A 25,767-nucleotide genomic window follows, 5' to 3' on the forward strand; every position below is an offset into this window, starting at 1 on the left:
CATGTGTTAGAACTTCGTTCCTCTTTATGGCTGAATTATCCTCCTTGTAGGAATAGACCCCATTTTGTGTATCCATTCACCTGTTGACGAACACTTGGGTGGTCATCACCTTCTGCTAACCTCTGCATGACTTTGAAAATAAGTACAAATGACGTTGCGGCCCACAGCTCCCTCCTGGCCTGGTCTGTGTACCTCTTCGGTCTGATAGAGAACATGTAACCCACAGAGAGCCCGACCCTCACTTGAGCTGTCCAGTTTCCTCCAGCCAACCACTCATAATCGTTTCTGTTTCAGAGTGTCCGCAGCTCAAGTGAGCTTCTTAAGAACCTGCACCTGGACATTGGGGTCCTGGGGGGCAACTTCGAGTATGAGGTAAGGTCCTAAGGCCCCCGCAGCAGATGTGCTTAGCCTGGCGTGTCCCTCCTCGCGGCGCGCGCCTTTCTCTCTGTGGAATGTGTGTTAGGAAAGAGAACCGTTTGTCCCACTCCTGTCCAGATAGGATTTCTGGGGCTTGGGGAAGCACAAGAGGGGAAAGGAATTCATCTGTTTATTCATTTACCAAATAACCACCATTTATTGCACGTTTCTACAAAATAAGGTACTTTTGCTAGGTGTGTAGGTCATAAAATGCCTAAATTAGATGTGATTCCTGCCCTACAAGAGCTTATAGTCTCATAAAAGAGAGACCTAAAGGGCTGGAGTGCAGAGTCGAATGCAGTGAGACTGCCAGGAAATAACAGAGGCCCGGGAGGGAGTGGCAGTCTCATCCATTTGGATGGACCAGGAGAGCTACTGAGAAACTGACCTCTGAGGTGAGTCGAGAACAGTAGGCAGGGCTAGACAAGCAGGGTGAGTGGTGGGAGAAGTCCAGGTGCAGGGCACTGCACAGCAGGGTCAGGGGTGTGGGGGGCGTTTGAGGAAGAGAGGATACAAGACGTATGTGGGCGAGTTCTGAGACAGCGCTGTGGGTGGGCTGGGCTGGACTGCGGAGGACCGTGTGCCAGCTCCAAAGTTTGGATTGAATGGCAGGCGTTGGCAGCGATCAGAGGTTTCAAACAGGTGTGACTCACCCAGCTTCCGCACACCGGTGGGATGCTGCTCTTATGGGCCACTGTACACAGGTGTGACCTCACCCAGCTTCCGCACACTGGTGGATGCTGACTGGTGTTACAGGCCACTGTGCACAGGTGTGACTCACCCAGCTTCCGCACAGTGGTGGGATGCTGGTGTTACAGGCCACTGTGCACAGGTGTGACCTCACCCAGCTTCTGCACACTGGTGGGTGCTGACTGGTGTTACAGGCCACTCTGAACAAGTGTGACTCACTCAGCTTCTGCACACTGGTGGGATACTGGTCTGTATATGCCACTGCACAGGTGTGACCTCACCCAGCTTCTGCACACTGGTGGCATGCTGGCTGGGTAGCAGGCCCCTATGAACAGGTGTGACCTCACCCAGCTTCCGCACACTGGTGGCATGCTGGCTGGGTAGCAGGCCCCTGTGAACAGGTGTGACCTCACCCAGCTCCTGCACACTGGTGGCATGCTGGCTGGGTAACAGACCACAGTGCGAGGCCCTGAGGAGATACAGGTGTTACTAAGGTCTGGGTCGGGCTGGCCTCAAGGAGTTTGCAGTGGAGAGAGAGAAAGGATTAGGTTCTTGGCGTTCAGTAAGTGATCAGTCAGTGGTAAGGAAATGAGGATGTAGGAAGCTCTGAGCAGGGCAGCATGTACATGAACTTGGCACAGGCTTGCAGGAGTCCTGAGGGAAGGAATTACTGGTCTAGAGGTCGGGAGAACTTGGTGGAAGCGAGGACAATTGGCCTGGGTCTTCAGAAGTGGGTGAGTGTTGGGACGGGGAGGATGTGAGGATATGTTAGACAGGCAAACATCTTGAGCGCAAGGCCTGGGAAATGCAGACTATGCTTGGGAATAGTTTCTGGAAATCCCGCCCCCAACAGTCCTATTGCTCTCCTCTCTCTCCCTGGTCTGGCCTTCACTGCCACCAGGATGTTCCTTATAAAAACAAACAAACAAAACCCCAAACTTACCATATTGTTGTAATACCCCAAAATTCCAATGCACTTTTGTACTTGGAAAGGAACAAGATACTCTATGCATTTTGGTGTGCATTCATTTTTAACAATTAGCATTTCTCTCAATATATTCCCAAAGTATTCACACAACTAGTAAATCATGAGATCAGCCACTCAGATTTCCCCAAACATTTAGTTACTGATTGCAAGCTTAGTTACGCTTCCCCAAGTCTAACATGCCAAATTCTTCTAAATTCTTTAAATGCTTTAAAATGAAACAGGCCATCGCATTTCGTTAGAATGACCACAAAACTGACCGCTAAACAACAGTGCTTGTGCCACAGATTTAAATTTGTTTTCTTACGACCTCTTACTATTACGTCCTTCTCCCTTACCACAGCCCTGTTAGTTCTGACTCTTACGCTTTGGTCCTCGACCGCCCTCAGAGCCAGGGCTGATGCCTCGGGCCGGCGGAGGTTGCGGTGTTGGCTGACAGGCCCTGAGTCACGGGAGGGTCTTCACAGGTGATCCTGCTTGAGCCATAGCAGGCCCTCTTACAGTTAGGCTTTCTCTAGAACAGCGGTCGCCAACCTTTCGGACCTCATGGACCACCGGTGGTCTGCGGACCACCAGTTGTTGACTGCTGCTCTAGAACGGTCCGTGTTGTTGGCTCTGCATAATCAGATGCGTTTGGATTGTGACTTTGACACTTCTTTCCAAATGTGACATTTTTTCTGAGTGTCCCGTTTTTTTTCATCAACCTGATCTGTGTCTGTGTTGAAACTCTTCCTTCCAAATGGGGCCTGGTCTGCTTGCATTAAATCCCAAGCCTTCAGTCTGTTTGCTTCCTCGAATGACAACTTTGCTCCTCTTGTTGACCATCAAGACCTTGTAATGACGGTGGAATCAGCAGCTCAGGGTCTGAGCCCTGGAGGAGGATGTGAGTCGGAAGGGGTTGGCTTTGGGAGAAAGGATGGTCTCCACAAGACGGAGCAGATTGAGAGTGGAGAGCCCACCCTACGCCCGTCTGTGTGTCAGGGCCTGCCCCCTGCCTGGACCACAGGAAGGGCACGGGCAGGTTTTGCCGAACAGCGGAGGGAATGGAGCGGTGAGGGAATGAGCGGGCTACGTGGGGCAGGGGGCCTGGCAGGCTGTGCTGTGCTTTCTTCCCGGGGCTGTCCCATGGCCTGGGGAGAGGGGACGCTTGGTCTCTGCTGTCAGCAGGTGGATTGAAGATCCCCAAGTGGGTCCATCGTCATGAACTTTGACTTTGAGCTAGTTAAGTTTCGCTTTATCATTTTTACTTTACAAGTGTCAAAGAAGGTGGGGGGTTGGATTTTCTTTGACACGTCCTGGATTTCCAAGAGCTTTCCTTCTGATGATGATACGCTGTTTTGAGTGAGTGGATGCTTTTACTCATATTCCGTCTAACCTCTTTAATATAAACAGGCAGCCGTGTGGTGGGGGCAGTGCCTGGAGTGGGAGGTGTTGAACGCTTTCCACCCTTGTCTCCAGCATCTCAGTAGATATGGTCATGTTTGCCACGGGGGTGTTGGATTCCTGTGCTCTAAGGGCAGGCAGGCAGGGGCAGGCAGGCAGGACCGAGGCGTTTCCTGGTGGGCAGGGCAGTGGTGGGGATGAGCGGGGAAAGGGCGTGTTGAAGAAGTTGACAAGGCTGCCTCTGCCTTGTGGACCACGCCCTCTGAAAACAGCTGTTGTCCAAGTTTCTAGACCATAGCTCTCCGAGGTGCCACCTCTTCATGCTCACTCCGGCGTCTCAGGCCGCCCTCGAGGAGGGCTCCTTCAGGTCTGCCCTGGCTCATTGTTGACTGTCACTTGCTCTGGATTCCAGGAGAGGGCAGTAGGGTGGCAAGAATGACTCTCTCCTTCCCCCTCCTCGCCTGCCTTCACCTTAAACCCATTTCCAGGCTGTGACAGCCTCAGAAGGGAGAGGCTCGAGAAACAGACACTGGAAATGGTGTGAGGGAGAGGGGGGCGGGAGGGTGGCGAGCTGGCCTCGTGTTGCTGGTGAGAAGCCGTCTGCTGATCCCAGGAGTGGAGGGAGCTGGGCTTTGGAATAATGGATGATGTCAGTGCGACTGGAAGGTGCTAACAGCACCAGGAAGAAGTGCAGAGAAGGGTGGGAACGAGATGCGGAAAATAGACTGCACTGATGATTGCTGGGGGTGTGGGGGTGTGGGCTGTCCCTGGAACAAGATGTAGCCATGGACACCGTGCTCAGCACCCCGTCCTCCAGGCCCTCTCTCCTGGGCTGTGTGCCTGGCAGGACCTGCCTTCATGCTCTGGGACCCTCGTGGCTTTTGGGGTGTGTGTTAAACATGAAATGGTTCTTACAGGTACTCTCCCGCACCCCCTCCCCATGCAGATGCAAGGTCTTTTTTGAAAGAGCCGCAGAAATTTGCCTTGAGATACCCATGTCCCTGGGGCTGGGCCCTGAGAGAAAGGAGTCTGACCACAGATGAGCTGAGAGCAAAGCTGTGCCCGGGGGTGCAATCCCTGCCCTCCCCACCCCCGTGTGCCCCTTAGAACACCGACCCAGGAGACGCATGGGCCGGAGGGAGTCTGGGTAGGGTCTCAGGCCTTGGGCTGTGGTGTGAGGAGGAGCAGGCCCAGGGAAAGGAGAGGAGCGTGTTGTCTGACGGGCTTTGTACACACTCATCTCACTCATCCATCTGTGGGTGGTCTGTGAGGATTGTGTCTCCCGCTGCTGTCCTTCCCGGCACTGCGCCTCTGGCGGTCACGTGCGGTCGCCATGGACGCAGAGTGTGCCGGCTCACTTACTTGAATGTTAGCCACGTTTTAATCTGGTAACATTTAGGCAGACAGAAGAGGATAAGCCCCACTGTGGGAAAATCTTCTTTTGAGAATGGAGGCTTCAGAAAGGCCTGGCTGGGGGGCAGCCTGTGGTGCAGCCATGTTTCTCATGTGGACCTGGTGTCCTCCGGTGTTGGAGAGGCTGCTTGTTTCCCCATCATCTTGAGTATTAGTGGCTGACATCTGTTCAGCTGCTTTTCATTTAATGAGCAGAATAAGAAATGTAGTCTAATCCCTCACCGCCATGTGAGGTAAGGAGCCGTCTCCCTTTCGTAGAGTGGGTGCTCCAATCGCAGGACACCCGCCTCCCCCCACTTGCTTCTGCAGTTCCTGACCTCCGGCCTCCTCCTCCCTCCCCTCACCTGGGCTGGGAGAGGGCGTGTCTAGTTGAGGCTGTCTTAGCCACAGTTCAGCAGATGGCTGTGGAGTTTTCACAGTTTATTTTTAAAAATTCAGTCAAGCATTTTCTATTGTGTGCCAGGCAGTGAGAATAACGGGGCTGATCTGGTGGCGGAAACAGACAAGGAAACCAGCAATTATAATGCAGTAGTTGTTATAGAGGTACTCTCCCACACCCCTCCCCATGCGGATGCAAGGTACCTGTATAGAGCATGGGGAAGGCTCATCTCAGGACACCTGCCCCAGGGATGGAGGATGTGATGCTGTGAAGCTCTGAGGACTAGTGCGGGGGGGCGGGGGGGGGGGGGCGGCATGGGAGGGAGAGAGAGAATTAAGAAAGTGTGAGGCAAAGTAGGAAAAAAAGCATGATGTTTATTCAAAGGCAGGAAGAGAGGATGTGTGCAGGGTGTGGCTGGAGAGGGCCCATGTGGAGGAGGCAGGGGCTGGACCGGTGAGGAGAAGTGAACATGTCCTGAAGGCCATGAGTGCTCTTTGTCCCCTATTTCATGATCTGCTGCCTTTATTTTATTTTTTATTAAAAAAATGTTTATTGTTGAGAGTATTACAGATATTCTCCTTTCCCCCCCATTCCTCCCCTCCAACTAGTTTCTGCCCCACCTTAGACCTTCCCCACCCTATTGTCTGTGCCCCTGGGTAATGCATATATAAGATCTTTGGTTAACCTCCCCCCCTTTCTCCCCCCCCTCCCCCCGAGATTCGTCAGTCTGTTCCATGTTTCCATGCCTCTGATTATATTTTATTCATCAGTTTATTTTGTTCATTAGATTCCTTATTTGTTTGATTTTAAGATTCAATTGCTAAATATGTATTTATTGCCATTTTATTGTTCATATTTTTGATCTTTTTTCCCCCCTCTTTTCTTTCTTTTTTTTTAAAATATATTTTATTGATTTTTTACAGAGAGGAAGGGAGAGGGATAGAGAGTTAGAAACATCGATGAGAGAGAAACATCGATCAGCTGCCTCCTGCACAGTCCCCACTGGGAATGTGCCGGCAACCCAGGTACATGCCCTTGACCGGAATCGAACCTGGGACCTTTCAGTCCGCAGTCCGATGCTCTATCCGCTGAGCCAAACCGGTTTCGGCCCCCCTCTTTTCTTTTTCCTCTTCTTAAAGAATACTCTTCAACATTTCATGTAATATTGGTTTGGTGGTGATGAGCTCCTTTAGCTTTTTCTTGTCTCTGAAGCTCTTTATCTGATTTTCAATTCTACATGATAGCCTTGCTGGGTAGAGTAATTTTGGTTGTAGGTCCTTGCTATTCATCACTTGAAATATTTCTTGCCACTCTATTCTGGCCATAAAGTTTCTGTTGAGACATCAGCTGACAGTCATAGTGTACTCCCTTGTAGGTAACTAACTGCTTTTCTCTTGCTGCTTTTAAGATTCTCTTTGTCTTTAATATTGATGTGTCTTGGTTTGGGCCTCTTTGGGTTCCTCTTGTTTGGGACTCTCTGGGCTTCCTGGATTTGTAATCCTATTTCTTTTACCAGGTAGGGGAAGTTTTATGTCATTCTTTCTTTTTTCTTTTTCTTCTTTTTAAAAAAATATATTTTTATTGATTTTAGAGAGGAAGGGAGAGGGGGAGAGAGATAGAAACATCAATGATGAGAGAGAATCATTGATTGGCTGCCTCCTGCATGCCCCCTGCTGGGGATTGAGCCCACAACCTGGGCATGTGTCCTTGACCAGAATTGAACCTGGGACCCTTCAGTCCACAGGCCAACGCTCTGTCCACTGAGCCAAACCAGGTAGAACTATGTCATTATTTCTTCAAATAGGTTTTCAATATCTTGCTCTCTTCTCCTTTGGCACCTCCATAAGGTGAACATTGGTACACTTGCAGTTGTCCCAGGGGCTCCTTATATTATCTTCATATTTTTGGATTATTTTTTCTTTTTGCTCTTCTGATTGTTTTTTTACTCCCTCATATTCCAAATTATTTATTTGATACTCAGAATCCTCTACTCTACTGTTGAATCCCTGTAAATTATTCTTTATTTCAGTTAATTATGCTTAATTTTTGACTGGTCCTTTTTCATATATTTGAAATTCTCACTAAGATTCTTGAAAGTCTCACTAAGTCCCTTGAAGCTCCCATGAAGATCCTTGAGTAACCTTATAAAACCATGGTTTTGAACTCTGTATCCAGTAGTTTTCTTGCTTTCATTTCTGACATTTTTCTTTGTCTCCACATTTTGGCTACTTCCCTATGTTTGTTCCCATGTGTTAGGTAGAGCTGCTATGTCTCCCGGAATTGGTAGGGTGGCCTCTTATAGTAGGTGTCCTGTAGGGTCCAGTGGCTCAGCTTCTCCAGTCACCTGAGCTGGGCACTCTGGGTGCCCTTTGTGGGCTGTGTGCATAGTCTTGTAGTTGAGCCTTGATTGCTGTTGGCATCACTGGGAGGAACTGACCTCCAGGCTAATTGGCTGTGAGGACCAGCTGTGACTACAGTGGAAGAGCTGCTGTGCAGGAGACACCCTGTGGAGCAGGACTTGCTTCAGTGGGGCTTGGTGCTCACTGAGTCTGCCCCTTGAGTGTGTCACTGTGGATGTGTAGAGTTGTAATCTGCTATGGTCTGAAGCTGTCCACGAGGTGCACTGGCTCTGGGGCCTCCTGGGAGGTGCAAAGTCAGCCACTGCCAGAGGCCACCTGGCAGGAGCTACAGAGAGATCTACAGATTGCTGCTATTTGTATTGGGCTTGGAGGTGCCCAGGAGAGGCCACGCTGTGAAGCAAGTCAGGGTGGTGCTAGTGCCGGATCTTGGGCCTCTTATTGATAGATTTGGGGCATGCTCTCACCAGCTGCAGCTTGTTTGAGAGATTTGGGAAAGTCTGAAACCTGAGCCAGGACAGGCCATTTGTATGGAAAAGCCTCTGCAAACGGCTTGGGTGGGGCAGGGTCTCAAGGAATCCAAAGTGTGGGCCAAGCTGATGGAAATTCAGATATGGCTGCCAGTCAGCTCTGTGACTGGGAAGGTTCCAGCACCAGAACAATGACCTCTGTGAGCACCTCCTTCTGGGAGAAAGCTGCCTCCAGAGTTCTTGACCTGATGCCCGAGAATCTAGTTCTTCTCCAAGTGTCTCAGATTCCTTTCAAGCCGCTACCCTGGCACTGGAGCCCAAAGGGATCAAGTCTGAGTAAGTTCGTGTGGCAGCCCTTTAAGAGGAGCTGCCTGGGACTCCAGCAGCCTCCCTGTCACTCAGCCACAATCTCCACTGGTTTTTACAGCCTGAAGTTATGGGGACTTGTCTTTCCAGCTCTGGAACCTGGGCTGGGAGTCTGGTGTGGGGCTGGGATCCATTGCTCCTCACAGGCAGCTTCCACAGAGATGATCTCCCTCCCAATTAAAAATATGCCACATGTGGATGTCGGACCGGCCCGTTCCGTGCCTCCGCCCCTCCTACTAGTCTCAATGTTTCTTCTTCTTTAATTCTCTAGTTGTAGGACTTCATTTAGCTAGATTTCAGGTGGTTCTGAATCATGGTTGTTCTGTATTTTAGCTGTAATTTTGATGTGGTTGTGGGAGGAGGCGAATACTGGCATTTACCTATGCTGCTATCTTTGGTCTGCCGCCTTTATTTAATCCTGAGGTGAGCATGGCTGGGGAATCGGCCTGCTTCTGATGAGTGCCAGACACCCTCGCCTATCCCAAGGACCCCTGCCTCCTCCTTGGAGTCCTTGGAGCTGCTAAAACTGGGTGTGCTGCGAGCTGGCCACTCTTGGGGATGTTGAGATGAGGAGTCTGCCTCGCCCTGAAGATGCTTGTCTTGAAGAAGAGGAGCTTATCCTGCTCCTTCTCTCAGCTCCATGATTGAGGCCTGTTCCTCCCATGTGGCAGGTTAGGGGTGTTGCGAGGACGGGCAGCACTGGCGGGTGCCCTGCCTCCATGCTTTTCTCCCTGGGTGCGTCACCGCCAGGTCCAGTGCCCTTCACTCCGAGCAGTAAAGGCTCCTAACTGAGGCCACCTGTGACGTTTCACTTTTCTCCATACTCATCTGAATTCCTCCAGGGCCATCCACGTCTTGTTCATATTTAGGTCCCTAAGGTGGTGCTTAGCACATGAGTCTCAGTGAATGAATGTGTGGGTCTTGTCAGAACACATCAGTTAATATTTATGGAGCTATCATGGTATGCTAGGCACAGTTGTAAGTTCTTTAGCTCCACGACTGTTGCTCATTTCATCTTTCCAATAACGCTATGAGGCAGGCCTCCTTCAATCCCTGTATTTTTGTTGTTGTTAATCCTTACCCAAGGATATTTTTCCATTGATTTTTAGAGAGAGTAGAAGGGAGGGGGAGAGAGAGAGAGAGAGAGAGAGAGAAACATTGAAGTGAGAGAGACACATTGACTGGTTGCCTCCCACACGCGCCCGACTGGGGTCGAGAATCAGCCTGCAACTGAGTTATGTGCCCTTGACCGGGATTGAACCAGGGACTCTTCAGTCAGAGGGCTGATGCTCTATCCACAGAGCCAAACTGGCTAGGGCTGTATCCCTGTATTTTAGAGGATAAATGGGCAGAGAGTTTCCTTCTGAGAGGCTGCAATTCCCTGCCTCTCCTTATGGGCCCTGGCATGTCTGGGCAGCTGGTCAGTGGGCTGCTGGACCTGCAGGCAGGCGCCTTGGCTGTGGGTGCAGCAGCCCCCTGACAGGCAGCGTCAGTGGATGCTGTGCTGGGGCTGCTCCTTGGGCCTGTGGACTCTAGTTGTCAGGCCCCCTGTTTGGGTGACTGGGGCAGGGAGGTCTCGGATGTTGTGTGCATTGGCAGCTCAGGTGTGGGCACAGGTGTTTTCTGGGGGAAGGTGTCCAGGCCTGAACTCAGGAGAGGTCACTGGCTGCATTTCTGGGGCAGGGAAGGGGCCCTGTGTTTATTTAGACCAGCTCAGCTCCAAAGGTATCCTAGTCTTCGAAGCGAGGTGTGTGTGAGCAGCAGGTGTGAAGTGAGGTGTGTGTGAGCAGGAGGTGTGAAGCGAGGTGTGTGTGAGCAGCAGGTGTGAAGCGAGGTGTGTGTGAGCAGCAGGGTGCAGCAGTGGTGGAGTCCCTGCCCAGGTTGTTTTTCAGGAGGCCCTGGTGGAGGGCCCGGGGCAGGTCAACAGCCCCCAGCTGCTGGACTTTGCTCCCCTGTGGCTCCTGCCAAGGCCGTGTTGCTGATGGAGTGGATGGGGTGCAGCAGGCCCTGGAACAGGGACATTTCTATCTGATGTGCGCCACGCCCGCCAATCCCCCCCCCCCCCCCCCCGCAACACACATTCCTCAGAACTGCTGGGCCCGAGGCTTCCTCCTCAAGCGTCCTCCTTCCATTCCTCCGGACGGAGGTCTGAGACCCGTGTTCGAAGGCTTCCCTCCCTCCTTTATCCTTCACAGTAAATGGATGGCACCCTGGCCCATCCTGGCACGTGTGCTCAGAGCCTGAGTGGGTGCTCCCACGAGGACCTGTCCCAGGGCCTGTGCAGGGGGCTTGGGCGGTGGCTGCACCTGCTGCTGTGAGGAAGGTGTCCTCCCTGCTGCCTTTTAAAGATGAGAAATAGAAATCATAGACTCTGGTGCTTTTCTCACGTGATTCTCCGTCACAGTCATTGTGAATAGATTCCGACCGTCTGCAATCTTGCGATTTGTCTCTTGGGGCTGGAATGAGAGGCTCGTCCCTTGAGGACATGGCAGGTGGGTGGCGGCGGACCTCCAGGCAGCGGTTTCCCTGCTCCTCTGCGGACGGGGTCCGGTGGGGTCTCCCCGAATCACCATGGCATTCGGAGTCAGCGGGTCTGGGAGCCAGGGGTCTGTGCTCCCCAAAGCTTTGAGGGTGCTTGATAGCCACTGGTGTCAGAACTGGAGCAGTGGCCTAGGCGTTGAGGAGACCCGATTTGGAGCAAGCCTCTAAACGTCGTGTGCTAACTCCGCCGTCTTCCTTTCTGACCTGGCCCACGCTCCCAGGAGTCTCCAGGAACAAGCCAGCGCGAGGAGAAGGCCCTCTCTCCTGACTCGGGTGCTGCCCGCCCCCCGACTCCCGGCAGGCTCTCCGGCCGAGGTGCAGACAGCAGCCTGGCCAGTGCAGGCAGCAGAGGGCGACAGGGAGAAGGGGCGAGTGCCCGGCTCCCAGGAAGAGACAAGAGTCACGAGAGTGACCCTGCGACGACGACGGCCACGAGTCTGGTGGGCCCTGGGGGCGACCAGCCCGCCATGTCCAGTAAGAGAGATGCACCCCAGGACCCGGCTGCAGCGGGGGAGGCTTCCAGGAAGGAGGAGGCCGCACCGGAGCCGGAGGAGGAGGCCCCTGTCCCGGGAGAGAGCGGATCAGACGCCAGTGACGTGAGTCTGTCCCATAGGCGCCCTGGGCAGCCTTGGCTGCTCCCTCGCCCAGGCCTGCCACGGAGGCAGGAGGCCCCCCCCCCCCCCCCCAGGCCTTGGTGGGCGGTGGGCGTGGGCAGCAGCCAGAGGCCTTTGTTGTGGTAAGCAGGCCCACTCAGCGGGCCGGTATCCTCCTGAGGGAATTCGCAGCAGACACTGGCCTTTCCTTTGGGAGCCCCCTGGGATTGCCACGTCTTCTGTTCTAATCCCTCCTCTCCCATTCCCGCCTCCCCTGCTACTTTTCCTTTTTTAAAAAAATATATTTTTATTGATTTTTAGAGAGAGGAAGGGAGAGGGAGAGATAGAAACATCAGTGATGAGAGAGAATCATTGTTGGCTGGCTGCCTCCTGCACGCCCCCTACTGGGGATCGAGCCCGCAACCTGCCCCCCCCCCCCCCCTCGCCATGTGTGTCCTGACCGGAATCCTCTTGGTTCCTGGGTCAACGCTCAACTGCTGAGCCACGTTGCCTGGGCTCTCCTGCTGCTTCGTGCCTTCAGTTTGGGATTGGCCTTGCTTGCAGCAATCTGAGTTCCTGCAGAGAGAGGAGAACCTTGAGTGGGCAAGGCAGTTGGGGTTCCTGCTCAGCCCTGGGCAGTTAGGTCATAAGACGACTCCTCATTGATTTCTGTGGCTCTTTCTGCACCAATCCAAGACCTGGCCATGACCCGATGGACGGAAGTCAGACAGGGGAGAGCCGTGGGCATTTTTGGTTTTCCAGCCCTTAGTCCTGCTGCTCCTCCAGGTGGATGGTGGGGGAATTCATTTAAGGAGCTCTTAACTGCTTCTGGGAAGGATACCCCCATGCTGTGTTTGTTTTCAGGATAGCATCAAACTTCCCTAGCTATGCCCACTGCAGTCACTGGCTCTCCTTAGCATGCAGACCCTTCTTGTCCATACTCACCTGGGCTGCCAGCTCAGGGGCTGGGGCTGGCATCTGTGTCCAGAGAGAATGGGAGAGTCCATAGGTCTCTCAGTTTTCCAGAAAAGGCGGGCTCTGGTTTGGGCTTAGCCCAATGTTGGCGTCCTGGCCTGACAGCTCCCTGGGTAGTGATCATGACCCCCAGCCCTCTGTCCTGGTGACTGTCTGTAGGTCTGTCTCCCCAGCGATCCTGACCCCCTGCCCTCTGTCCTGGTGACTGTCTGTAGGTCTGTCTCCCCAGCGATCCTGACCCCCCTGCCCTCTGTCCTGGTGACTGTCTGTAGGTCTGTCTCCCCAGCAATCATGACCCCCTGCCCTCTGTCCTGGTGACTGTCTGTAGGTCTGTCTCCCCAGCAATCATGACCCCCTGCCCTCTGTCCTGGTGACTGTCTGTAGGTCTGTCTCCCCAGCAATCATGACCCCCTGCCCTCTGTCCTGGTGACTGTCTGTAGGTCTGTCTCCCCAGCAATCATGACCCCCTGCCCTCTGTCCTGGTGACTGCTGTGGGTCTGTCTCCCCAGCGATTCTGACCCCCTGCCCTCTGTCCTGGTGACTGCTGTGGGTCTGTCTCCCCAGGCGCTGGAGATCAGTGAACACGTGAAGGAGCTACAGGGCTCAGACTCCGATGCCTCCAACTCCAAGTCCCTCCTTGGCCTGGTGAGTCAGAGGAGGGAGCAGGGGCCGGGAGAAGGCGTGCGCTCGCAGGTCACGGTGCTTAAGTGTCTGCCTCTCATCACAGCTTATACCTGGGGAAGTGTGAGTCAAACTTCAGTCTTGTCTGACTCCAGTTTCTTAGGCCATCACTAAGGATAATGCCACCTACTTCATAGCTTGTCATGAGAAGAAATTGGGTCGAGGGAACCATCAGCACATAAACCTTAAAGAAAGGTTGCTGCTGTTGCCAGGGCTGCCGTGTGAATGCCCTGAGGTCCTGCGAAGTCAGCGCCTCTGGGCTCCGCAGGAACGTCACCCGGATCTAGGCGGCCACAGACTGTGCGCGCGCGCGCGTGTGCATGTGTGCGCGCGCGCGTGTGCATGTGTGTGCATGTGTGTGTGCATGTGTGATCACTGAGCGATGGCGAGGACCATCTCGGGCTCTGGCCAGGCGGGTGCTGGGGTTTCATATCTAAAGTCAGGACGTAGTCCTGGAATGCAGCCTCCATGGTTTCCTTGTCCAGCCCTTCCCACAGCCTGCAGTGTCCCGCGCCCGCCAGGCCTGTGTCTCGGGCGGGGTGGGGGGGATGGGGGGGCGTGCTTCGGATGCATTCGGGCCAAGCATTGCCTCTGGAGGCCGCGCTCCCTCTGTTTGGAGGAGGTGGTCTAGGGGATGGGCTCAGGGAAGCGGGTCAGGCTGAGCAGCAGTGATGTGAGGCTAAGGAGGCAGATGGCAGCTGCATTAAGTGGAGTAGAACTCAGCCTGAAAGGAAGATGTCACCAAAAAGGACTCATAAGCTAGGAAGGCAAGGCAGAGCCCCTGCGGGCAAGGCCGCGTGGAGAAGGGCCACGTGGCGGGGCTCTTGGTGGGCTCTGCCCTTCCGCAGGGCCACTGTGTGGAGGCGGCGCCCAGCCGTCCTCGCTTCTCTGAGCGGGTGGCTGGCGGACAGCGCGGGCTGCAGGACCAGAACGTGGCTGGGCCGCCGCCATTTGTCAGGGCTGATGACAGCTGTCCCTGGTAGCATGCTGCCAGGTCGCAGCCCCTCACCTTGCCCAGTGGGATCTCGGGTGGAGGGGCGGCAGCATGGTTACCTGGCAGCCAGGGCAGCAGGGGGCTGGCTCCCGTGTGGCGCTTGCCGCCTGCCCCAGCGAGAAGCCTGTGAGGAAGCTGCTGGGAGTGCCCGTGGTTCGGAGGCACCTGTATGCGAGCGGGACGAGTGGGAGGAACCCACACGCCGTTTCCGAGCTGCCACAGGTCTCCGGGCGCTTCGGTGGGCACAGGAGGGAGAGACGGCGGGAAGTGACAAGCTTTGCGCCAGGTGTCATGCCAAGAGCTTGGGCTTTGGAGTCTGTCCCGGGCACATCTGCCCGCAGCCCCTTGTCTGTCAGCGGCGCAACCTTGGGGAAGTGACAGATGCAGTGAGGCCTCTTCCTCAGCTGGGAGATGCGAATAGGAGAACTGCTCTAGTGGGGCTCTTTTTCTTCATACTTTTCTATGAGAAATTTCAACCATACAGAGCGATTCAGAGGCTTTACAGCGACTGCGCGCACACCTGCAGTCCACAGCGAGCCTGTTAGCATACTTGCTTGGTCACCTCTTTCCATCTGCTCATGTGTTGCTTTGAAGATTATAGTAATTAGATGCCAGAATATTTGGTGCAGCGCCTGGCGTGTGGCGGGTTTTCCTGGGAGGCTGGGGAGGGGCCTGGTGGGTGCCGGGGTGAGGGCCAGTGTTGACCTTCCCGCCCACCGTCTCCAGGACTTCGGTTTTCGCAGCCGGATCTCAGAGCACCTGCTGGATGTGGACGTGCTTGCCCCGGTCCTGGATGGAGCCCGCTGGCCGGTGAGTCTCTGGGGGTGGCCAGGGTCTCCCTTTTTGGGGTAGCCCAGAGCGGAGCCCTGCCCATCCCAGGATGCAATTATGGAGTTTCCTCCCTCTGGGGTCCTTGGGGCCTGGCCCCGACTCTGCCTGGGACGGAGCTTCTGACCTCTCCGTCGCTGATGCTGTGCGAATCAAGGCACCCCCCCCCCCCGCCCCCAACCGCCGCATTTACCTGCTTACCCATCGTTTGCTCCTGTGCTGATGCTGTGCTGAGAAATGAGAGCGGGAGCTCTTTACTGAGCCAGGTGAGGGAAGACAGGTTGTGAGTTGAACAGGGACGGGAGGAAGGTGGGGCGGGAGGAGGACTGCGACCCGCTATTCTCTGCAGCTGACGTGAGGAGGAGTGGCAGCCCTGGCAGGGAGCCCTGCTGCTGTGGGCACCAGAAGGTACTCTGGCAGCCTATTTAAAATATATATATATTGTTGTTGTTGTTTGTTTGTTGATTTCAGAGAGGAAGGGAGAAGGAGAGAGAGATAGAAACATCAGTGATGAGAGAGAATCATTGATTGGCTGCCTCCTGCACGCCCTCCACTGGGGACTGAGCCCGCAAACTGGGAATTAAACCTGGGACCCTTCAGTCCACCGGCCAACACTCTATCCACTGAGCCAAACTGGCTAGGGCAGCCTTTTTATTTTTAACGTAATTTGGGAAGCTGGCTTTTAGCTCAGGCCCAGATGGCAGAGTGGGCCACAGCTGCTGGGGCTCAGGCTGCCAGTGGAGAGATGTGTGTTGGGGGGACACTGCGGACCTAGGGCCAGGAACCCCTGGGGAAGAGGGAGTGAGCTGTCTCCTGCCCAGGGCTCCTGTGCTGTCAGAGGCCAGAGGAGTGGCTGCTCCTTTGCCTGCCAGTCTGTCTGCCTTAGGCAGGGGCGGGACGAGAGGCGTGTCCGCAGGGGAGCTAACTGGTGGCCCTCTTCTGGGGGCCGGCTCTGGTTTAGGTACTAATCTGGTTGAGTCCTCCCCGTGGCTGGCACGGGTGGAGGCGAGGCTGACCACCACTGCGCTCTCGTGGCCCCGCCCCCGGAGGACATCCCAGACTCATCAAGAATAGCCCTGCTCTTCACCACATGTGCCAAGGCCCAGGCTTTATGACGAGATCTGTTGGGTTTTTGATAGATGTGCATCCTTGCCTGGGAAGCGGCCTCATGGCCCGCTGATGGGAGCCATGTGGACGAGCGAAGGAGCCCCGCTGGGCTCCCTTTCTGTCTGTCTGTCTGGGCGCAGCCTTCCTCTCAGGTGAAGCTGTCGGCTGCCCCCTGCAGCCATGGCATCTCAGCGTCCTTGGTGACACTGGCCCTGGAGGTCCGGGCCGCTGAGGACGTGGGGTGTTTGTTCACAGATCTCTTCAACGACAGTGAGCGCTTCCAGCTGCAGGGGCAGGCTTTCCTTCCTCTGTGTGTCTTCCTGCAGCCCTGGCTTCTGGTTCTGGTGCAGTAGCTGTGGTGTCTGGCTCGCCCTCCCCAGCCAGCCCGGCCAGCCCTGGGAGCAACTGGGAGCCGGGACTTAGCCAGGGCCCCAGGGGCCTTGACTGGACAGTAGACAGGCCGCTTCTGCTGCATCCCGCGGGGTCCTCACCCACCGAAGAGCCACTCTTAGTGCTTCCTCCGAGCATGGCTGTCAGTGGGAGGGTTGAGGGATCCACATCAGACCCTCCAATATGCACTTTCCACCACTGCTGCCCGCAGGCCCAGAGGCTGGGAGGAGAAGACCAGGACAACAGCCAGTCCAGCCACGATGAGCTGCAGAGCAAACGGTCCCAAGGCTCCGAGAGGTACGGCTGGGGGAGGTCGCCGCAGGGAACTCGGGGATGTGTGCTGGGCAGAACTCCTGGCTGGTCCACGTGGCTCCGGTGCTCCTGCCTGAAGGTGCATGGGAACCGACAGGATGGCCTGGTAAAGTGTGTGTGTGTGTGTGTGTGTGTGTGTGAGAGAGAGAGAGAGAGAGAGATAGAGAGAGAGAGAGAGAGAGAGAGAGAGGGAATGAGTGAGTGTCTATGCTTGTGTGAGTGTGTGAGTGTGGGTGAGAGAGCAGACCTGTGATTCCACACCAAGACAGGAGAGTGAAGAGCTGCTGGTGCCTGATTGACGCTGCACATGGCACCACTGTGGGCCGGGGCTCCGACTTGTCACTGCTGGGATTGAACTGTGTGTCTGGTTGTGGCCGGCGCTGGAGTAGCCGCAGGAGCCCTGGGGGTCATGTGGGAGGGTCAGTTCTGCAGCTCAGAGCTGGACCAGGGCCCTGCACAGCAGAAGAGGCGTGGCTGTGTGTGTGTGTGTGTGTGTGTGTGTGGGGGGGGGCGGGCATCCAGCTTCGCAGGCTTGAGCCCTGATAAGGCAAAGGCTGTCACCTGGAAGGGGGAGGGCAGTCATTCTACCTTTTGGACCTTGAAAATCATCAGAATTCTTCCTTGAAGCTACAGCTTCAGCATTTCCGATAGTCGACCACTTGAATCTGGCTTTCCCTTTCCTTCCCATTTCCTGCTGGGTCCTTCCATCCCTCCTGGCCCAGCGATGCGGCCTCTGCACCCCAAGGGTGCGTGCTGCTCTGCTCCGGGGCCAGCACATGCAGCGCAGGGCCCTGGGTCCAGTCCAGGACGGGAGCCCTCAGCAGGGTGTCTCCCTTCCTGCTCTCACACTGCTCTGCCCTCCGCCCTCACCACTCCGTGAACCTGGGGCCCCGGCTGGGGTCCAGCTGGAAGGAGGAGTGGACGTAGGTCCCCACTGCACCCCAGTCTCCTCCTGACTCTCCTCTCTGGCTGGTCTGACCAGGGTGTCCCCTTCACTTCTGTACGGGGAGCGGCTTGGGAGTTCCCGGCACAGCCAGGCCACTGTGAAAGGGCCTCTGCAGGCCCCTGCTGGGCTGTCTGAGCGGCAGGGGACACAGGAGCCCCCGGAGCACTCTGCACGCAGCCCCCTCCCGCCCAAGTGTCCTCACAGGTAAGAGTGAGCCTGTGCCTCCCGGGAGGGTGCGGCCCACCTGGGTGGAGTTGTGTGTGGGGGCTGGGGGCCTGGAGAGCTCGGGGAGCGAGTGGCCTCCTGGAGCTGGATGGTGAGGAGATTGGCCTCTTCTGAGTAGTCAGTCTGCAGCTGAAATTGGGGTGCCTCGTCTGATTAGGGGAGCTTCGGAACTCCTGAACGAGGCAGGTCTCTTCTGGCCCAGCTGCCTCCCCAGCTGGGCTGGGCAGACACTGCTGTTACCTGTTAGGGGCTGTGCTGGGCCTGCCCAGGGGCCCTTTCTCCTAATCTCCGCCCACCAGCCCCTCCCAGCCAGTGGCCATCCCACCTCTGGTGGGGCAGCACCCCTGTGGGGCCCCGTAGTGTGCCAGGCGGAGGAGGCGCCCTACCCAGGCTTCCCTGCGGCCAGCCGAGGTCCAGACCCCGGCGCTGGTGCTGTCTGCCAGGGGAGACGCTGGCCTCAGGGCTCACCCGGCGCAGTGAGTCCCTGGGAAGTTGAGCAGCATCCGTGCTCGGTTGCCAGCATCTAAGGGGCAGCTGCTGCAGGCGGAACTTCTTGGGTCCAGTAAGCATTCTGCCTCCCACGTGGGAGGGCGCATCTGCTTTTCATTGTAAACGGCTCGGGAAGAGGCAGGGAAGGCAGGGAGAGTTAAGACCTGAGGAAGGGAACCGGTTGGGGCTGCCTCCCTGTCCCCATCACAGCTCTCTGACCCTGAATGGGGTGCCACTGGAGCCTCCTGCCTTTAACACATTTGCTTCTTTATTGCTATCAAGGGATGAAACCCCAAGTCCACCTGCCTCCTGCAAGAGTGGCGAGGCGCCGTGCCCCCAGGCCAAGGAGCCCGAGGAGCCCGAGGAGAAGGTGGTGGCCAGCCCCACCCTGCCCATCTCTCTGGAGGGGTAAGGGCCAGTTCTCGTGGGTTGGGCCTATCCTCCATCGTGTGTGAGTAGCTTTAGATCCCATCCACTCTTTTTTTAAAATTCTCACCCGAGGACGAACCCGCAACCAAGGTATGTGCCCTTGACCAGGAATGGAACCTGGGACCCTTTGGTCTACAGGCTGACACTCTAACCACTGAGCCAGACCAGCCAGGGCTGTTTCCACGCACTCTTGGGTGGTGGGGAAAGATGCTCTAATCCCCCCAGAGGTGGTGTGGGGTAGGGCAGCGGGGGAGGGAGTGTACCCTTGGTTCTGTGAGCAGCCTTGAGACCCCAAGGAGCCATCACTGTCCCCAGGGCTCCCCTTGTCAGGACCTGGGGAGCAAGGGTGCAAGTGAGGGGGTACCTCCTGATTCATTAGCAGAAACCTGGTAAGTCATGTTCTCCCCTTTATCAAGCACTATTTTCTCTTTTTATTTTTTTAAATTTATTTTTAAATTATTCTTTACTAGAGGCCCGGTGCATGAAAATTCATGTACTGGAGGGGGTCCCTCAGCCCGGCCTGCCTCCTCTCACAGTCTGGGAGCCCTCAGGGGCGGGAGGCGACCGGGCGATCAGGGGAAGGTGACGCCCCATCACACCTCTTCTGCTGCCACTGCCGGCAGCACAAGCCTCGGCCGGCCCTGGTTACCTGAGCCTCGGGCGGCCCTGGGCGGCTGGGGGGCTGAGAGGACTGGGGGACTCCGGAGGCAGGCGGGCGCCGCCATCTTTGCAACCTGCTGCTCAGTCGTTTGGTCGTCCCTCACTAACCCCCCTGCCAGCCTGGTCACCCCACGCAGCCTGTTCAGTCATCTGTTTGGTTGCGATGGTCACTTGGGCGTTTATATAGATAGATTGTTGAAAGTATCACATATGTCCCCCTTTTCCCCCATTGGCCCCCTCCATCCCCCCACCCCCATTATTTTCTCTTTCCTCTGTAATTGGAGAAAAATACCTGCTGTGAGAAAACGCAGACAGAAGCTTTTGGAGCTATTTATATACATGGAAGTACACAAGTCCGAGTTGTATAAGTCAACGAATGTTTACACGAGTACACACCATGGACCCACCCTGGATCCCACGGGAGCATCCCATCCCCCAAGAGCCTTTCCTCATGCCCCCCCTGGCCACCCCGTCCTGGCTTCTGCCCGCAGACCCGGTGTTCCAGGCCCCACCTGCATGTAGTGGATTGGATGGTACACAGAGGGCTCTTTGTGTCTGGGTTTGAAGCTCACCACAACTAGACATCATTTAGTGTTTCTCTGCCTAGTTTACCTTCCCTTCTCGCACCCCCTTTACAGATGGGGAAACTGAGGCTCATGGAGGTGAAGGGCTTGCCCAAGGGCACATGCCTAGTTGCTTGCAGAATTAGGACTAGACTCTAGTCCAGGGGTGGGCAAACTTTTTGACTCGAGGGCCACAATGGGCTCTTAAACTGGACCGGAGGGCCGGAACAAAAGCATGGATGGAGTGTTTGTGTGAACTAATATAAATTCAAAGTAAACGTCATTACATAAAAGGGTACGGTTTTTTTTTTTTTTTAGTTTTATTCATTTCAAACGGGCAGGATCTGGCCCTCGGGCCGTAGTTTGCCCACGGCTGTTCTAGTCCCTGGGACATGTGGCTTTGTGGGGCCTCTGCTGTTCTCGACAAGGACAGGCAGGGCCGGGGCCATCCAGGTGTGCCTGTCTGTGGCCCGAGTGGTTCGGAAGCATCCACGCCCTTAGGGCCCGGGGCTGCCTGCTGAGCGGAGACTGCCCATCTGCCCGTCCGCCTGTCTGCCCACCGCGATGGCTTGCTGACAGTGCCCCGGGGGCCCCGAGCTCACATCCTCCCCGAGCTGCAGGGGGATGTCCTGAGGGGCCTGTTCTCAGGTGCTGACCAGCCGGCAGCAACAGCTCTGTCCCGAGGGGTGACGCGCTCCCCAGCCTCCTCGGTGGCTGTGGACACCCAGGTCAGGGTGCTTTCTATGAGGACAGAAGCGAGTGGTTCAGAGAAGGGGCCCTGGGCAGAGGTCAGAGGTCAGAGGTGGTCCCCAGCACCTCTGGGAGAGAGGCTGGGCAGTGAGGGCAGCCAGGGCACCTTGCGTTTCTCCCCGTCCCAGCGATGCTGCCCTGCTGGGGCCTGGGGAACGCCCTGAGCAGTGCACACAGGCCCGTGGGACACGCCTTCTGTCCTCTGAGTCTTCCCAGGCCCCGCACTCCCTTGTCATTACTCCTCACAGCCGTGTTAGGAATGGGGTGATTTTCCTGGTTTTGTGGGGAGCAGCTCTGTGCCTCATTCGAACCTGTGGAATTTTAATACACGGAGGTGACTGGCATCGTGGAGAGGCCAATGGCTCCGAAAGAGGAATATGTTACTAACATTTCCGGAGAAGAGGGCGTGCCACGCCACCAGGGCCACGGGGGAAGGACCAGGGCTGGTCAGGAGGCAGGAGAGGTGAGAAGGGAGGGCATGGTCCAGAACCTCTATTGGGGTTTTCGTGGGAAGGAATGGATGAGGCAAGGTAGGTACCTGAAGTGTGGGACTGGATGATTTGAATAATGTTGTGCACTTGGGGGTGTGGGGTGGTCTCTGGGTGATGTAGGGTAGGGAAATACCCCCGTGGTGTGCGATCAGGAGGGGCTGGGGTATAGGCGCAGGACTATCTGTGAGAATTGGCTAGTCCTGGGAGGGGCAGCCTCTTGTTGACCAGCAAGCTTTTTAAGAATGTCAAAGCATCATCAACACAGAGGGTGAGGGACCATGAGTCACAGAGCCTGCACCTTTCATAGATGTCACGATGTGTCAGAGGGGTTAGGAGCAAAGGGCAGGGCAGCGAGCGAGGGCTGGGCTCGCAGGCAGCCACCGCCATGCACGCGTCATGCCAGAGTCCCGGGTCCGGGAGGCAGGGACATTCTTCCCTTTGCCACACCCACATCTTCCATGAGGTGAACCACAGGGTGGCGTGTGGGGACACAGGTGTCTCTGGTTGCAACCCAGTGTCAGTGGTGCACGGCCGTGCCAGAGGGTCCGGGGCGTGTCTCCCTCCGCCTCTTCCTGACACCCTCCCTCCCTCTCCTTCACTCCGGCCTGCCAGGCCTGCCATGACTGCTTCAGGGACCCACTGGGGCTGGCGCCCGGGGGCGGCCTAGAAAGCAGACCTGCCTCTCCCTCTGCAGGCTTCACCCCCAGTGGCCGCGGGGGTCTGCCTTGTGGGCCAGTGTTGCCTGCCTTGGACCTGAGGGGGGCTTAGGACGGTAGATCTTTAGAGCAGGGACACGGAGAAGGGGCGCACTAAGAAGTAGGCTGGTGTGCGTGCAGCTGCTCTCAGGCTGCCGTGCTGCGGACGCCTCATCTTCCCGCAGCATCTGTCCCTGGGGTTCCACATGGCTACACAGCCCACAGGGAGATGCAGTAAAGGAGCCATCTCAGGGAGAAAAGCATTTGCAGCAGAGGCTGGAAATGAGTTGGAGGGTTGATGAGGCGGAGAGCTGGGGGAGGCTCTTTCAAGGGCAGGATCCTCGAGGGGGTGGCAGCCGCATCGCTTACATCTGCATCTGCTGGGCTGTGTGGGGCCTGGGAGGAAGCTGGGTGTTGGGAGGAGGGGAGGTGGAGCTGGCAGCAGCAGAGAATTAAAGACATAGCTCAGGACCGTTTCTGGTCTGAGTTATAATTTTAGGAATGGAGGAAGGAAAGATTTTAATGGTATTTCAGAGATGTCATGCCTTCCTTCTCTCTGTGGTCTCAAGGGGCCGAGAGGGAATTGTTCCAAAGGCCTGTTGTCAACTGCCATTCTAGCCAAGCCTGCGGCCGCCCTCCATCTGCTACAGGGCTAGAGCTGGAGGGAGGAGGGGGTTCTGTGACCCCAGCAGGGGCTGGCTCCCTGCTCCTGGGATTGGATCCTGCCACATGCTGCTGAGGTTGACGGGGGTTCCCCTGCTAGGCCTGAGCACTGGGAGGAGGTGGTGGTCGGGTGGTAAGAGCAATTTCTAACGTAAGATTTAGGACCTGGGAATGCAAATGCGTTCTAGCTTTTAGGAAAACCGCTCTGGGAGGCGAAACACTTTATCTTGCTTATGCTTTCATTGTTCTAAATGTCCTTGGGGTTTCTCTCTGGGCATTTCTTTCAGAACCAGTGTACAAGCAACAAACAACCTTGTTATTCTATAGACATCTTTGTAACTGATACCCTTCGTCCTTACCTTACCACCCACCTTATGCATCTGGGTTAGCCCTGAATTTCTTTCCCCCCTTTTTGTTGTTACTCCTCACCTGAGGATATTTTTTGCATTGATTTTTTTTTTTTTAGAGAGAGAGTGGAAGGGGCAGAGAGAGAAACATCGATGTGAGAGACACATCGATTGGTTGCTTCCTGCATGAGCCCCAACCAGGGCCAGGGATCGAGCCTGCAACCGAGGTACATGCCCTAGACCAGTGATGGCGGACCTTTTGAGCTCGACGTGTCAGCATTTTGAAAAACCCTAACTTTGGTGCCGTGTCACATATTGAAATTTTTTGATATTTGCAACCACAGTAAAACAAAGATTTATATTTTTGATATTTATTTTCTGTATTTAAATGCCATTTATCAAAGAAAAATCAACCAAAAGAGTTCACGTGTCACCTCTGACACGCGTGTCATAGGTTCACCATCACTGCCCTAGACTGTAATCGAACCCAAGACCCTTTTGGTGTGTGGACTGACACTAACCACGGAGCACACCAGTAGGACTTTTTGATCTACTTTTAAACATCGATTCCTTGGTGCGGAGATCGGGAGCCTGGCGTCTCGTGCTCCTGCTTCTCTCTCTGGCTCAGGGGCGGTCCCCTGCCTGGCTCGCTGGGCAGTGTGGGGGGCGGGGTTTCCTGTCCCTGGGCCTCTGTGGACTGCTCTGGGTCTCGGCTGGGAGGGATGCTGTTGCGTCCCCCTGGCTCCTATGCATTGGCCTCTGTGCAGTTTGGGAGGCAAAGAGCAGCCTCTGGGGATTTCAAACTGATGGCAGGAGCCTCGAGTAGCAGGCCCAGCCCTAGTGGAGGGACTGAGCGGGCTTGAGCCGTGCGGGAGGAGTCGTCAGGGCCAGCGCTTCAGTTTCTCCTCTGCCGCCAGCTTGGGAGCCTTGTCTCCGCCTTGGGCCCGGGTCCGCAGGACCTGCTGTGGGCTGCCCTTCTCCCTGGGCTCACGCGGCCTTAGCAGCCACAGGGGGCTTGTCTCGTAGAACAGATGCTGCCTGCATCTCTGAGGGCGTAGCCTTCTGCCCGCTTGGGGACCTGAGTTGGTGTGTGATTCCTGGTGGAGGGCCCTCCATTTGGGTCTGTGATGACCCGTCGCTCCATAAACCTGGTGCCGAAAGGCGGTGGTGTTAACACTTGTGAACTGCTGTTTCCTCCCCTTGGTAGGCGATCTCCAGAGCCCGTGGCTCTCCCAGAGCAGCTCCCAGAGGCCGCCCGGAAGGCCATGGAGGAGGCGGTGGCTCAGGAACTGGAGCAAGAGCAGAGGCGGCTCCTGGAACTGAAGCGGGAAAAGGTGCAGCAGCTGCGGCAGAGGCTGCGGCAGGAGGAGGAGGAGGCGGCGCTTCAGCTTCGACAGCGGAAAGAGGAGTCTCTGAGGTGCGGCCCGCCCCCCTCCCAGACAAGCTGCAGGGCCTCCAGGACTTGTGGGGAGGGACCCACGCCTCCCTCTTGGGGGCCACTGGGGGCCCGCGGCCTCTCTAGGATCCTCCTCGCCGGCCTGTGTGGAGGAATGGGCTCCCGAGCCAGGGTGCCTGACACCTCTGTCTTTGGTGGGGAGTTGGGAGGTGTGATCGTGATGGGAGTAGCTGGTGTCTTTTGAGAGACTGCACTGATCCATGTGCTTTATTTTTATTTTATTTTTTAATATATGTATACTAGAGGCCTGGTGCACAAAATTCGTGAACTGGGGTCGGGGGGGGGGGGCGTTGTCCCTCAGCCCAGCCTGCACCCTCTCCAATCTGGGACCCCTCTCACAATCCGGGACTGCTGGCTCCCAACCGCTCACCTGCCTGATCACCCCCTAACCACTCTCCTGCCAGCCTGATCGATGCCTAACTGCTTCCCTGCTGGCCCGATTGCCCCCAACTTCCCTCCCTCCCCTGCAGGCCTGGTTGCCCCCAACTGCCCTCCCCTGCCGGCTATCTTGTGGCGGCCATCTTGTGCAAGACCGTGATGGTCAATTTGTGTATTACCTCTTTATTATATAGGATATTTTATTGATTTCAGAGAGGAAGGAAGAGGGGGAGAGAGAGAGAAACATCAATGAGGGAGAATCATTGATTGGCTGCCTCCTGCAGGCCCCGCACTGGGAATGGAGCCCACAACCCAGGCATGTGCCCTGACCAGGAATCGAACCGTGACCTCCTGGTTCATAGCTTGATGGTCAACCACTGAACCATGCTGGCCGGGCTCCATGTGCTTTATATCTATGACTTTGTTAGTCTTCTGAAAGGCTCTTACGAGGTGGTGTTATCAACCCCATTTTATAGAATATGTAATGTAGACAGATTGAGGCACCAGTAGGTGAAGTCCCATCCCAGGTCTGGAAGCTGAGATGCAGCAGAGCCTCTTAGCCAGAGGCTTATCTCTGAAGCTCATTGTCTTAGCTCCTGCAGGTCCTCTTCCTTGGGAGTCGGGGCCCTGCCGGGACCATGGGTTTGGTGGGGCCTGGTGCTGCAGTGGGAGGAGCTCTTGCCCAGGACTCACAAGTTTCTGTTTGGGTTCCTGCTCTTTGCATAGCTGGCTGGGAGGCCCTAGACCAGTGATGGCGAACCTATGACACGTGTGTCAGAGGTGACACGTGAACT

The 25,767-nt window shown here is 55.9% G+C and overlaps 1 protein-coding gene across 1 annotated transcript in view; it reads left to right on the plus strand.

The window, feature by feature from the left end:
• Positions 1-25,767, plus strand: part of CEP164 (centrosomal protein 164) — a 69,875-nt gene that overhangs the window by 29,849 nt on the left and 14,259 nt on the right. The window contains exons 7-14 of the mRNA XM_081099706.1: positions 295-372; positions 11,223-11,597; positions 13,134-13,214; positions 14,971-15,054; positions 16,781-16,866; positions 17,864-18,031; positions 18,824-18,949; positions 24,347-24,556. Of these exons, the coding sequence (XP_080955832.1) occupies positions 295-372; positions 11,223-11,597; positions 13,134-13,214; positions 14,971-15,054; positions 16,781-16,866; positions 17,864-18,031; positions 18,824-18,949; positions 24,347-24,556 (1,208 nt within the window). The remainder of the gene's footprint in view (positions 1-294; positions 373-11,222; positions 11,598-13,133; positions 13,215-14,970; positions 15,055-16,780; positions 16,867-17,863; positions 18,032-18,823; positions 18,950-24,346; positions 24,557-25,767) is intronic.

Source organism: Myotis nattereri (assembly GCF_964212035.1).
Source record: "Myotis nattereri genome assembly, chromosome: 9".
NCBI classification, from domain to species: Eukaryota; Metazoa; Chordata; class Mammalia; order Chiroptera; family Vespertilionidae; genus Myotis; species Myotis nattereri.